General features: G+C 42.3%; 3 protein-coding genes across 5 annotated transcripts in view; all 3 read right to left on the minus strand.

Moving 5' to 3' along the window:
- LOC145447201 (arylsulfatase I-like) overlaps positions 1–12,989 on the minus strand; it is a 265,569-nt gene that overhangs the window by 101,772 nt on the left and 150,808 nt on the right. Inside the window, exon 10 of one of the 2 annotated variants that reach the window (XM_080325611.1) lies at positions 12,194–12,945. The exons of the other annotated variant lie outside the window; for it this stretch is intronic. Coding sequence (XP_080181737.1) covers positions 12,789–12,945 — 157 coding nt within the window. The 3' untranslated portion in view covers positions 12,194–12,788. Of the gene's footprint in view, positions 1–12,193; positions 12,946–12,989 lie in introns of those variants that run through there. 2 annotated transcript variants of the gene reach the window in all.
- Positions 1,476–12,173, minus strand: LOC145446695 (uncharacterized). The gene is made up of 3 exons (XM_080325046.1): positions 10,433–12,173; positions 10,232–10,362; positions 1,476–4,512 (listed from the first exon to the last, which is right to left on the minus strand). Exons 1-3 carry the CDS (start codon positions 12,171–12,173, stop codon positions 2,245–2,247), a joined length of 4,140 nt encoding a protein of 1,379 aa, XP_080181172.1. The 3' UTR covers positions 1,476–2,244.
- Positions 4,531–12,167, minus strand: LOC145447230 (arylsulfatase I-like). Of its 2 annotated transcripts, none has more exons than XM_080325649.1 (4): positions 12,027–12,167; positions 8,429–8,713; positions 5,518–5,665; positions 4,531–5,453 (listed from the first exon to the last, which is right to left on the minus strand). In XM_080325649.1, the coding sequence occupies exons 2-4, from the start codon at positions 8,460–8,462 to the stop codon at positions 5,135–5,137; spliced, it is 501 nt and encodes a 166-aa protein (XP_080181775.1). In that variant the 5' UTR covers positions 8,463–8,713; positions 12,027–12,167; the 3' UTR covers positions 4,531–5,134. The 2 variants fall into 2 exon arrangements, with proteins under 2 accessions (XP_080181775.1, XP_080181776.1); XM_080325650.1 differs by lacking the exon at positions 12,027–12,167 and adding an exon at positions 9,666–10,208.

Here is a 12,989-nt window from a genome sequence, read left to right on the forward strand (position 1 = left end):
ATCCGGTTCAGGAGTATGTGGCTGTATGTTGGGTAACAGATCGAGTGGTTTCCAATCTTTTATGGTCACGACTCCATCTCCAATTTGAAAATGTTCTGTGGCCCAGATCAAAATTTGACGAACTGATTACTAAAAGCGAGAAGTCTGCCCCTTTTCCCAGACTTACTCACGGGTTATTTCGGAGTCTGATTACGTTCAAGCTATTCGCAAACCCCAGAATTAAGACAAATGACCTCCACGTTTGGTACCACTATCTTTGGGTAAACCATTTAAACGGCCTTAACGATCTCTAGGAATATACCGCTCTCCTATAATTGCGATTACAATTAGACTTATTCCAGTAAATGAAGGTTGTTTTTATTTATATTTTATTGCAGTTTTTGCGAGGGTGATAGTTTCCGTATTAAAATCAATAAATGTTATTGTAAATCGCGCGCAGTGCGCAGAAAAATATCATGCATCAGCATAAATAGTCCCCAAAATAATGTTTTTATGTTGACATTCCTCCCTGACGCTAGCTTGAACAGTGAAATTCCGGACATGTCCGGACGTATGGCAACCCTAGATTAGACGAGCAACGACAATATCGAACATAAAACCGAAATTAGTATCGTGAATAAAATATTTTTTTGCTTTTCGTTTCATCCTTTTCGTTGAGCAATCTGCATGTAACTGAATATTTCTCAAAAGGAAATAATTTAAATAAGTATTGTAGAATGTATAATTGCAACGGCTAACAGGGTGCAAAGAAAACGATCTCGCCTACCTGTTTCTCTTGCTTATGTTGTCGCGGGGGAGATAGTGTAGCGGTTACGATAAGCGCCCACCAATCAGACGGACTGGGCTCGACCCCGCGACCTTATTTTGTGCGGTCCGCAATCTGAACATGAACATTAATATGACAAAGCTGCGTTTCAATCTGAGTGAAGTTCACGAACAGTGTTTATTAAGGGATTCTATACGACCAACATTCAGCCAAAGTTCAAAGATCTTCTTGACAACTTTTATAGACCACAGATGTCTCATAACTTCAAGAGCTATTGAACAATTTATTAAATACTATTTTTGATCGCTATTCTTTAACTTAAACTCCTAAAGTTTGGACCTTTCTGAACGCGACTTCAAAGAGCACGCCTCAAGAGTTGAGGGTTACCATATTTTGGAAATCTGAAAAAAGGTCAACTTTCCCGCTCAGTGCCTGAAAACACAGTTTTTCTTCGACATTATCAGATGGTTGACTGAAAAATAATTTACGGCATCTCAGTCGAATTTGGCCGTAAATTTGACCAAAATTCTCAAAAAAGAGGACAAAAGGGCGTCCTTCAAGGACAATTCATAAAGTAAAAAAAAGAGGACAAATCCTCTCAAAAGGACGTATGGTAACCCTACAATAGCTAGTCAATCAGCCTGATGCGGTATCTGGTACACCAAATCAAAGCCGTACACCCTGGGATGAACATGAACGCTACACCGGGTTGGAAAGGACTGATGTAGACAACCATACCGTTCTTTTATTGAAGAAATCTGTTAAAATAAAACCATAGCACAATAGCAATATGACCAAAATTGAAAAATGCCCTGCTGCTATGCACAAGTTCACAAAACGAATGGGAAGCGAAGCATGCTTGTTGTCAAGAGTGAATATACTAGTTTCGTTCCAACTCAGTTTACTTGAGGGAAAAATGATCTCAAACAAGGTAAAAGGGAAGTACAACCGACATGGTCACTTGAACTGCTAAAAAAATAGCCAGTCCAAAACGAACACTACAAAATTAGGAATGCCCTGTACTTCGATGATACAAGAAACATGTTCCCACATAGGAGTAGCAAAAGTGATTGACCAATGAGCATTAGAAGCAGAATCACTATACGCAAGGGTGGGACACGCACTCCCTATCATATAAAGAATAATTTAACAGCATTGCCGCTGCATTAAATCATTGGCGACCACACGTTCTCGAAAAAGCTTCGTACCTTTAATAAAACCAAACGGAATTACGGTCGCTTCCACAAATGAAAACCTGACCATGTCATTTCTAGTATTCAATCGCTTCTAAAATCCGTTGAGGCTTGAGCCCATTTATATTCCAATGGTTGCCTGAAGAGGTGTAATGGCACGAGTAGGGATGCGACAAGTAGATCCTACCCCTTCAGGAATAATTCAACTGTATGGCCGTGGCTTTTAAACATCTACGATCTGCACCATTTAAACATGACCCGAGATTTGAACAACACTCGCTCGCCCTACTCGCAAGGAACATTCAGCACGCAAGCCGACGCAAACTCGCTCGCTCTAATAAGCTGATGGAAAATTCTCCACTTGTGCCGGTCTTTAGCGCGTTCGTAAACCTCGACCGTGTCCAGCGTGCCTGTGTGAGGTGACTTACCGCCGACGGCGTATATCTTCCCGTCGTAGACGCAGGCACAGAATTTGAACCTTTCTTTCTGCATGGGAGGCGCCATCGACCAGACGTCGGTAGTGGGATCGTAGCACTCAGTAGAAGACAGAGCAACATCAATTGATCCACCGAGAACGTAGACTTTGCCGTTCAAAGCAGTAGCGGCTGCGTGCGTGCGACCAGTCGCCATTGAAGCGATTTCTATCACAGATTCGGCGCTAAGATTGTACAAGTTAGCGGCTGTGGGCACCGAGACTCCGCCCATCACATAGACATTTCTCTGCAGCAGACACGAAGAGAATCCCTCTCCGTGCGAAGCAAACGGCTTTTTTTCGACCCAAGCGTCGTTTTCGATGCTGTACTCGTCCAAACTTCCGTTTTGCAATACATATATTCCGTTTTGCCAAGCGAGTAACTTTGACCACGTCGCAGGCTGCTTTTGCTTTGACGTCAGCTTAGTCCAACTCTTTTTCGCTACATCGAGACTGAATAAATCGACTCCTTTCAGCAGATACAGAATATTCTGATTAACGACAACGCCTTGAAAAGCGCCTTTCATGACTTTCGTGCTGGCGAGGTCGTTCCAATTTACCTTTTCGATATCGAGGCCTTTTAATTTTCCAGTGCCAGGGTCATAAACGGCGAGATGAGGCTTGCCGGCTTCAGTCTGGGTCTCAGTAGACTCTATATCGACTACAGGTGAATCTGGTATTTGTCTTGGTCTTTTTAATTTCGTAGGCGTGTCTTCGGAGTTCAATGGTCTCTTTCTTGATGCCCTCGATGGGGATGGTTGACTAACCACGGCTATACTCCTACGAGACGCCGTCCTTGGTGCTTTGGGAGTCTTACCCAGTTTCGGAGTCGATGGTTTTGCACCACCTGGGTTAGCGATAGCGTAGAACGCATCCATTATCATGTCTTTACATTCGTTGAATTCCTGAACAGTCTCATCAGCCCGGACGACGCTTTGCAAAAAATCAAGCTCCATATTCTCTAACTTAATCGACGAGAGAAGAGCGGGAAAAAACTGCTTTCTCCGGCTGACGTCGTGGTGAATCCATTTCCGAACTGCGTTCCATTTTAACTTCTCGGACACGCGTTCAGCTTGCAAAGATCGTAATATTTCAAGCAAAGCATCTTTGTTGAGAGCAAGGAAGCCTTCCATCAGACACAAGTTGTCAAAGTTTTCCGCGATAAAAAGCCTGACCAAACTTTGCGCTTTACTGCTATTTGCGTGCTTCGTAATCTCGCAAATTTCGTTAGCGTGGAAGCAATTGTCAGAGGTTAGACATTCCTTGAGAGTGGTTACATCTTTCAAAACGGTAACGCCTATCAGATCTTTAGCTTGTTTTGACTGTGCAGTTAGTGGATCAGGCCAGACAGTGTCTAGCACGAACCTCGCGTCAAGTGAATTTTTAATACATGATACTAATCCGTGGTAGTGTTGCTTACGTTTAGCGAGATCAAAAGTCACCCAATTTCTGATGGCTTCCCAAAGCAAGCCAGCGTCACTCTCAGAAGTCGTTATGTAGAATCTCAAATCTTTTTCGTTGAGATTCAAAAACTCATCCGCCTCGATCAAGAGTTCAAACTTCCTCGCAATGAAGACATCCACTTCCTGCACCTTTTTAGATAGGCCGCTACTTTGAAACGCCTTCTTGCTCCTGAAACAATTTTCAAGCGAGATATTCTTGGACAGAAATTCCAGACACAATTCGACGAGGTCATCCAGCTTGAACTTCTCAGACGCCGATAAAATATCGAAGACAGTCTCCGCCGTGACAGACGCCTTGCCGTTATACATAAATTCAATGCACTGCCGGACTGCACGGGCTTTTACATCTTTCAATTGTAAAACATCGTCTCTCATAAAGTTACTGTCGTTCTTTATGAGTTCATAAAAGTAATTGGAGGCGGCGGCCACCACTGGCCTGTGGACAGGAAAACTTTCGTTACCGACCTTGATTGTCAAGTCACAAATCTCTTTCCAGGCCCTGAGCCAATCCAAAGCCGACGTCAGTTTTTCCGCATAGTTCTTCTTGACGATTGGTTCTCCTTTGCCTATCTCTTTAGTTTTAGGACTACGCATCTTCCTCACAGAATCCATAATTAACTTAAATTAAGTTGAAAACTGCAATGAAAGATGACATAGCATGGAATTATGAAAATGCCGCGGGACAAAATAAAAATGATGATGGCCTGTTATCTAATAGACAAAGGCACTTGGTTTCCGAGCACACTAAAAAATCGTTAAAAATTTCGAGATGAACACACCTGATTTAACACAATAATTGAGCATGAAAAATTGTCGTTTTCTAGGAACAGGTTAACAGCGAGCGTAAAATCGCTCAATCACAATAGTTTTCACCTCTTCATTGTAAATGTACAATTGTACAGACAAATTAGAAATTAGCGCATGTAATATGAATTATCATATGTATAGAATTAATGATGGAATTGGTTATAAGGCTAGATTAAAAATACTGCATAAAAAAAAAGCTTAGTACAGACAATGTCGATAATTACGCAGGTAGTGATGCAAATCGTCAAGTAAAAATCATGTCAAACACAGAATAGTCCGCTTTGTGGCTGAAAACTCAGACCAGGCAGATCAAATTCTTAGTAGCAAAAGGCGTTGAATTTCTGTACAAAATTGATTCACACTGTTCGACTCAAATCATAAAATTCACTACACAACTCGAATCATGAAAATCAATACTCGACATGAATCATTGTTACCAGCGCTGACTGCACTGAAAATAGCCATCATAAGGACCAATAAGAGCCCTAGACAACGTCAAACTCAAAATCTGCATGTCGCGCATGAAAAAATTGTCCGGGTATGATGTGAAATGACACGATGACTGATTAAAATATATCGCAGCAGCTAAGCAGAATCCAGCCACCCAAAGTTGCCAGTAGCCTCCGTGCAATGCCGGATTGCAATTTTCGTCGGGTCCCGGCCAGTCGACAGGTACCGCCGTAGCGTTATACTCTGCCAACCTCGACAACATCCTATCGACCACATGCGGGAAATGCAAAGCCACATTTGACCTGCAATGAATTCGAGTCCAGTACAGTTACATCAGATTTTGATGTGGCAAATTAAGAAGCCCACCTCTCTTCGGGATCAGTCTTCAAGTCGTAGAGTCGAACACTCGAGTCATCCATCTTATGGAGATTGCACTTGTGCTGATATTGTAGACATGTGAAGTTGACGTTGCGAGTCAGATAGATCTTGGGAGTGGGGTCCCACATGTCGTGTCCTGAAATTCATTTCGCTACAGGTTAGTATTCAGTGAAGTCGTGCGGGTCTGATGTAATATAATAGTGCCAAGAAAGCCGCTATGCAAATGTGACTGATTTCAGCAAGAACTAGTAATTGGTGACAATAATTTGAAATATTTGAAATAATTGAAATATTAACTTCATCCATTTCATCTAAACTTAAGCGGAGTAACAAACTAGTGGCATACGCTCTGGTTTGACAGCAGTACACCGTACATTGTAGTTCAGAAAACGAACTTCTCAGCGGTTCCACCAAAAAGTGACTTCTTCGTGCTCCTTATAAATAAATAAAATGTGCCGAAAGTGAGTGTTGCTTTGATAAACATACTCTTTCAGGCTAACCTTTATTCTCTGAAAGCGACTGAAGAAAAATTTATGTAAATTTCAATGCCTTTTTCTGTCCGTCATCATTATGTCAGCCCGCAGCATATAGGTAATGCTCGAATGTTGTGTCTTAGATTAAATCTATATACTTTCCGATGTTAACAAAATGTTTATATTTCAGCAACATCAAAATATTACCAGACCAAATGGTGTTAGATTTCAGATCTTAGTCAGGTCCAAATATTGTCACAACAGAATATAAAATCCCAGCGTAAGGTAGGCAATTGCTAGATATTGGAGCATTGCAACACAATTGAAAATGGTGACAGGTGACGACACTGTCAGTGGACACATTCAGTAATGATAGAGCTGTTCGCCACCCAGACGATACATTTTATATTTGAATCCCATAATATTCACCGACATAAGTTTTCTGAAAAGTGTTTAGCAGCTCAAAAATATTATTTGACACAATCTGGGCTGTATATCATTTTCAGGGCCCACATATTATAGCCAGAGGTGGTCAAAGTATTCAGCATCGCTACTCAAGTAGAAATATTGCCATGAATTTCTACTAAAGTACAAGCAGATATAGCTATTTCCAAGAAATGCCAACACCACTTCGACTACAAGTAAAAAATGAATGGTTACTCAAGTAAGTAGTTCTAAAACAGAGGTGGCAACCTTTTTGCTAATCACAGCCGCATTTCGATTACCTACGTAGCCTAAGGCTGCATTTCAGGGCATAGCCGTAATGAGCTAACTGGACGCAAAATACTTATGTTAAACTGTCCATGTCCACTTCAGGTGAACTTCGGACTAATCTACTTGTCATATAGGCCTATTATACGCACCGAAATCGCGAGTGGTAATGGTAAGAATAGTCGCTGAGACAGATAATGGTCGCGCTTCAAATTCTTTGGATCACGAATGGATTCCGTAATTAATAGTAGCAGTATCACATATTACTATCAAATATTTATCCTTTCTCAGCTCATGTTACCAGATTCACAGGTAGAGTTGATAGAGGGAAGGCTTTCGAAAATTTAGAGCAAGTTACAAATGATAATGTAATTTCGGATTGGTCAATTGTTATTAGTCACTTTGTTGCATGGTGTTATTTCCTGACCCCTCATCAGGATTGTCGGTATAGTGGAAATATATTGGAATCGCCCAAATGTATCATGAAATTTCTTTCGTGGGGAGCACACGATTCTGATTCCGGCTCAGATTACTTAGGGCACTCCTATATTAAAATCGGATAAATAATTCGCATTGAATCGCGCCGAGCGCGAAGAAATTTTCAAGATTGATTAAAATCTTTTAAAAACTCGGGAGTGAATTCGGAATTTCAATTTGAATGTCGACGGCCGCCAACACATACTAATTGAATTACGTGTCGACAGCCAAATTCCCTGCTACGGCCGCAGGTTGCTCACCCATGTTTTAAAAGGTAAGATGCAGACAGACGTGCTGCACACTTTTAGCAGTAAATCTGAGGTGGAATACTTTCAAAATTACCAGACATATCTTGACAACGTCGCAATTTTCAAAAATGCTACCATCATTCCCACAAGTTTATGTGATAATTTCACTCAAAAAAGTGATAGCCTCCAAACCAATCGCAAAACTACTTCTTAGAAAACTACTATTTTACAAAAGCTAGAGTGTACTTGTACACTGTAACTAGTCTTTCCCAAAAAAATGTCAAGTAGAAGTAGCCAGAAAACATAACCATTTCAGTAAGTAGTGTAGGCTGAGCAGGTAAAACCTCTTTGAGTACTCCAAAAAAGTAAAAGTATTTGGTTACTGATAGGGCTGGGCACAATGATTCGAGTACTCGAATCTGAATCGAGTATTCATTTTAATGATTCGAGTCGAGTAGTAAAAGGAGATTTTTTCGAGTACTGAAATTATGCGCACCTCGCCATTGAACGTTAATTTATCAACGAGAATTGTAGTTTCGATAATATTTTCCACTGTGAAAGCCTTGAAACCTTGATTGGCCGTATCGCAGCATACCAAACATATAGTGCAAGGCTGGGAACGTTACTGGAAATAACACATTTCCGAAGTCATGATCATCTCACAACATTGTCACCAAGTGCATTGATATCGGTATGGTCGAAAAATACCAAAGTATCTTTAATGTGATGGATAACAGGCATTGTGTTCTTTGTGGTGGCATAAAAGGTGCATATTTGAACATTTACATATTAAATTATTTTATGACGTCACAACGAGTGATACTCGAATACTCGACTCGAAGCAAAATAATTGATTCAGAATCGAATCACTCAGGTACTCGATTTTGCCCAGCCCTACTTACTGACGACCCCAGCATATAGCAAATGCACGTAAATATTTGACAAAGGCATAAGATTACTAATCTTCGAAAAATCCCGTGTCTCTCCCACCTGGATCACCCGTATGAAGCTTCCATTTTCCCATCCTCAAAGCAGCATGCTCTTTAGTGGTGTTGATCCCGTACTTGTTGGGAAACGGCTTCAGTTGAGGATGGCCCCCGTACGGACGCGTGAACGTGGGCTCGATGTTGTGCAGGAGTTCAGTCCTCGGAGACTATGTGTCAGGGTTGGCGACAGCGTCCCACACGTTTTGCCCGTCAAGGGGCTAAGTGCCATTCGTGTTGCCGCCGGCAATATGGAGCAGAGACGGGAACCAGTCGGAAATATGGAACAGCTCTGAAATTGACGTTAATACCGAATAATTTGTTGCAGGATATGCAAGTGCGGCGCTTACACCACTCTCACAGCGGTACAGGTTGTTGGTTTGAGTCTGGAATTCAGGATGTTTTGAGCATCACCCGCCAAATATTAGAATTTGGAGCCAGTATTACTGATATCACAGCTAAGACAGGGTTTTGCTAATGAAGCAAACATTTTCCGGTGGTATAAATGTTTGATATACTCCAATTTTACTTTTACTTGATAACAGTAATTCGAAAAAGATGCGCCATACCAGGGTTGTAATGACTAGAGTCGTGCCACTGTAGCGTAATGGTCACATGAATCGGATTGCCCACACCAATCATGTTCACGACGTATAATTGGCGAGCCATTTTATGCTGGTCGAATTTACGAACCGAACTGTACTCATCGCCGCCTTTGCCGTGAATTTCAGTAATTTCATGTGATGTAAGGTTTTTTAACTTGCTGTAATACGTAGACCGTGAACCTTTCTGAGTGCGCCTTCAAAGAGCACGCCTTAATAGCTAGTCATCGGCCTGATGCTGTATTTCGTACAACAAATCATAGTGGTACACACTGGAATTAACATGAACGATACACCGGGTTGAAAAAGACTGATGTGGACGACCATACCATTCTTCTATTGAAGAAATCTGTTAAAACGAAACCATAGCTCAATGGTACTATGACCAAAATTAAAAAATGCCCAGTTGCTATGCACAAGTTCACAAACGAATGAGAAATAAATCATGCTTGTCAATAATGAATAGACCAGTTTCATTTCAACTAATATTTACTTGAGGGAAATATTATTCTCTCAAACAAGGTAAAAGGGAAGTACAATTGACATGGTCACTTCAACGGCTGAAAAGATAGCCAGTCCAAAACGAACACTACAGAATTACGAATGCCCTGTACTTCAATGATAGAAGAAACATGTTCTCACCTAGGAGTAGCAAAAGTGGATGAAAATGAGTAGCGTGACCAATGAGCATGACAGCCTGAAATGTGCATTATTTCTGCAATCCCCCAGGCGGCCTTTAATGCAATGGCCATTAGAAGCACCCTCACTATATGCGAGGGTGGGACATTCCCTACCCTATAAAGAATAATCCAACAGCATTGCCACAGCATTACATAATTGGTGACCACGTACGTGTTCTTGAAAAAGCTTCGTACATTTAACACAAACGAAATTACGGTCGCTTCCACAAATGAAAACCAGACCATGTCATTCCTAGTATTCATTCATTTCTAAAATCCCCGGAGGCTTGAGCTCATTTATATTTTAATGAATACCCGAAGAGGTGTGATGGCACGTAGGGATGCGACACGTACATCCCACCCCTTCAAGAATAATTCAACTGTACGGCCGTGGCTTCAAAACATCCACGGTCTGCCCTCGAAAATCTTCACACCATTCAAATCTGACGCAGCGACAGCTGAGATTTGAGCAACACTTGGAGCCCTACTCGCAAGGAACGTTCAGCACGCAAGCCGATGCAAACTCGCTTGCTCTGATAAGCTAATGGTACCGGCCGTTGTCCAGACGTAGGTAGTGGGATCGTAGCACTCGGTAGAAGACAGACGACCATCATTTGATCCGCCGACAACGTAGACTTTACCCTTCAAAGTAGTAGCTGCTGCGTGCGCGCGAGCGGTCGTCATTGAAGCAATTTCCATTACAGATTCGCCGCTCAGATCGTATCTGTTAGCGGCTGTGGGCACTGAGAGTCCGCCCATAACGTAAATATCTCTCAGCAGCAGACAAGAAGTGAATCCCCGCTCTGTGCGAAGCAAACGGCTTTTTTTCGACCCACGAGTCGTTTTCGATACTGTACTCGTCCAAACTTCCATTTTGCAATACATATATTCCGTTTTCCCAAGCGAGCAATTTTGAGCACATCGCAGGCTGCCTTTGCTTCGACGCCAGCTTCGTCCAACTCTTCTTCGCTACATCGAGGCTAAATAAATCCACCCCTTTCAGCAGATACAGGATATTCCGATTAACAACAACGTCTTGAAAAGCGCCTTTCACGACTTTCGTGCTCGCGAGGTCGTTCCAATTCACCTTTTCGATATCGAGGCCTTTCAATTTTCCAGTGCCAGGGTCATAAACTGCGAGATGGGGCTTGCCGGCTTCAGTCTGGGTCTCAGGTGAATCTGGTATTTGTCTTGGTCTTTTTAATGTCGTAGACGTGTCTTCTGTGTTGAATGGTCTCTTTCTTGATGCCCTCGATGGGGATGGCTGACTAACCACGGCTATACTCCTACGAGACGCCGTCCTCGGTGTATTGGGAGTTTTGCCGGCTTTTGGAGTCGATGGTTTTGCACCGCCTGGGTTAGCGATTGCGTAGACCGCGTCCATTATCATGTCTTTACATTCGTCGAATTCCCGAACAGTTTCATCAGCCCGGACGACGCTTTGCAAAAAATCAAGCTCCATATTCTCTAGCTTAATCGACGAGAGAAGAGCGGGAAAAAACTGCTTTCTCCGGCTGATGTCGTGATGAATCCATTTCCAAACTACGTCCCATTTCAACTTCTCGGACACGCGTTCAGCTTGCGACGATTGCAATATTTCGAGCAAAGCGTCTTTGCCGAGAGCGAGGAAGTCATCCATCAGACACAAGTTTTCAAAGTTCTCCGCGATAAAAAGCCTGACCAAACTCTGCGCTTTGCTGCTATTGGCGTGCTTTGTAATCTCACAAATTTCGTTAGCGTGGAAGCAATTGTCAGAAGTGAGACATTCCTTGAGAGTGGTTACATCTTCCAAAACGGTAACGCCTATCACATCCTTAGCCTGTTTTGACAGTGAAGTTAGTGGATCAGGCCAGATTGTGTCCAGCACGAACCTCACGTCAAGTGAATTTTTAATACATGATACTAATCCGTGGTAGTGTTGCTTACGTTTGGCGAGATCAAAAGTCACCCAATTTCTGATGGCTTGCCAAAGCAAGCCAACGTCACTCTCGGAAGTCGTTATGTAGAATTTCAAATCATTCTTGCTCCTGAAACAATTTTCAAGCGAGATATTCTCGGACAGATATTCCAGACATAATTCGACGAGATCATCCAGTTCGAATTTCTCAGACGCCGATAAAATATCGAAGACAGTATCTGCCGTCACAGATGCCTTGCCGTTGTACATAAATTCAATGCATTGCCGGACTGCACAAGCTTTTACATCTTTCAATTGTAAAACACCATCTCTCATGCCATCACTGTCGTTCTTTATGAGATCGTAAAAGTAATTGGAGGCAGCGGCCATCACCGACCGGTGGACAGGAAAACTTTCGTTACCAACCTTGATTGTCAAGTCGCAAATCTCTTCCCAGGTCCTGAGCCAATCCAAAGCCGACGTCAGTTTTTCCGCATAGTTCTTCTTGACGATTGGTTCACCTGTGCCGGTCCCGTTAGTTTCATGACTACGCGACTTCCTTACAGAATCCATAATTAACTTAAAGTTGAAAACTGCAATGAAATGTGATATAGCATGTAATAATGAAAATGTCGTTGGACAAAATCAAAAAATGAAGGCCTGTCGTCTAATAGACAGAGTCACTTGGATTCTGAGCACGTTAAAAAACGGTAGAAATTTCGGGATGAACAAAACTTATTTCACACAATAATTAAACATAAAAAATTGTCGTTTTCTAGGAACAGGTAACAGCGAGAGTAAAATCGCTAAATCACATTAGTTTCTATGTCTTCATTGTAAATGTACAGGCAATTCAGAAAGCAGCGCATGTAATATGAATTATCATATGCATAGAATTTATGATGGAATTGGTTACAAAGCTGGATTAAAAATACTGCATAAAAAGAAGCTCAGTACAAACAACGTCTATAACTATGCAGATAATGATGCGAGTTGAATCGCCAAGTAAAAATCATGTCAAACACAGAATAGTCCGCTTTGTGGCTGAAAACTCGGGCCAGGCGGGCCAATAAGAGCCCTACACCACAACAAATTCAAAATCTGCATGTCGCGCATGAAGAAATTGTCCGGGTACGATGTGAAATGACGCGATGACTGATCAAAAGATATCGCAGCAGCTAAGCAGAATCAAGCCACCCAGGGCTGCCAGTAGCCTCCGTGCAAGGCCGGATTGCAATTTTCGTCGGGTCCCGGCCAGTCGACAGGTACCGCCGTCGCATTATACTCCGCCAACCTCAACAACATCCTATCGACCACGTGCGGGAAATGCAAAGCCACATTCGACCTGCAAGGAATTTGAATCGAGCCCAGTCACATCAGATTTTGAAG

This window comes from Botryllus schlosseri, chromosome 9, assembly GCF_051294905.1.
Source record: "Botryllus schlosseri isolate E-star chromosome 9, Bs_hap1, whole genome shotgun sequence".
Lineage (NCBI taxonomy): Eukaryota > Metazoa > Chordata > Ascidiacea > Stolidobranchia > Styelidae > Botryllus > Botryllus schlosseri.

Excerpts from the sequence above, each read along its gene's own strand:
- LOC145446695 (XM_080325046.1), bottom strand. The coding sequence starts at position 12,173 with ATGGATTCTGTAAGGAAGTCGCGTAGTCATGAAACTAACGGGACCGGC. Across the intron at positions 10,363-10,432 it reads TCTCAGTGCCCACAGCCGCT|CAGCTACTACTTTGAAGGGT; the intron begins AACAGATACGAT and ends GCGCGCACGCAG. Across the intron at positions 4,513-10,231 it reads CCATTAGCTTATCAGAGCAA|TTAATTATGGATTCTGTGAG; the intron begins GCGAGTTTGCAT and ends ACTTAATTTAAG.
- LOC145447230 (XM_080325649.1), bottom strand. The coding sequence starts at position 8,462 with ATGGGAAAATGGAAGCTTCATACGGGTGATCCAG. Across the intron at positions 5,666-8,428 it reads GCTTCATACGGGTGATCCAG|GACACGACATGTGGGACCCC; the intron begins GTGGGAGAGACA and ends AATGAATTTCAG. Across the intron at positions 5,454-5,517 it reads AAGACTGATCCCGAAGAGAG|GTCAAATGTGGCTTTGCATT; the intron begins GTGGGCTTCTTA and ends AATTCATTGCAG.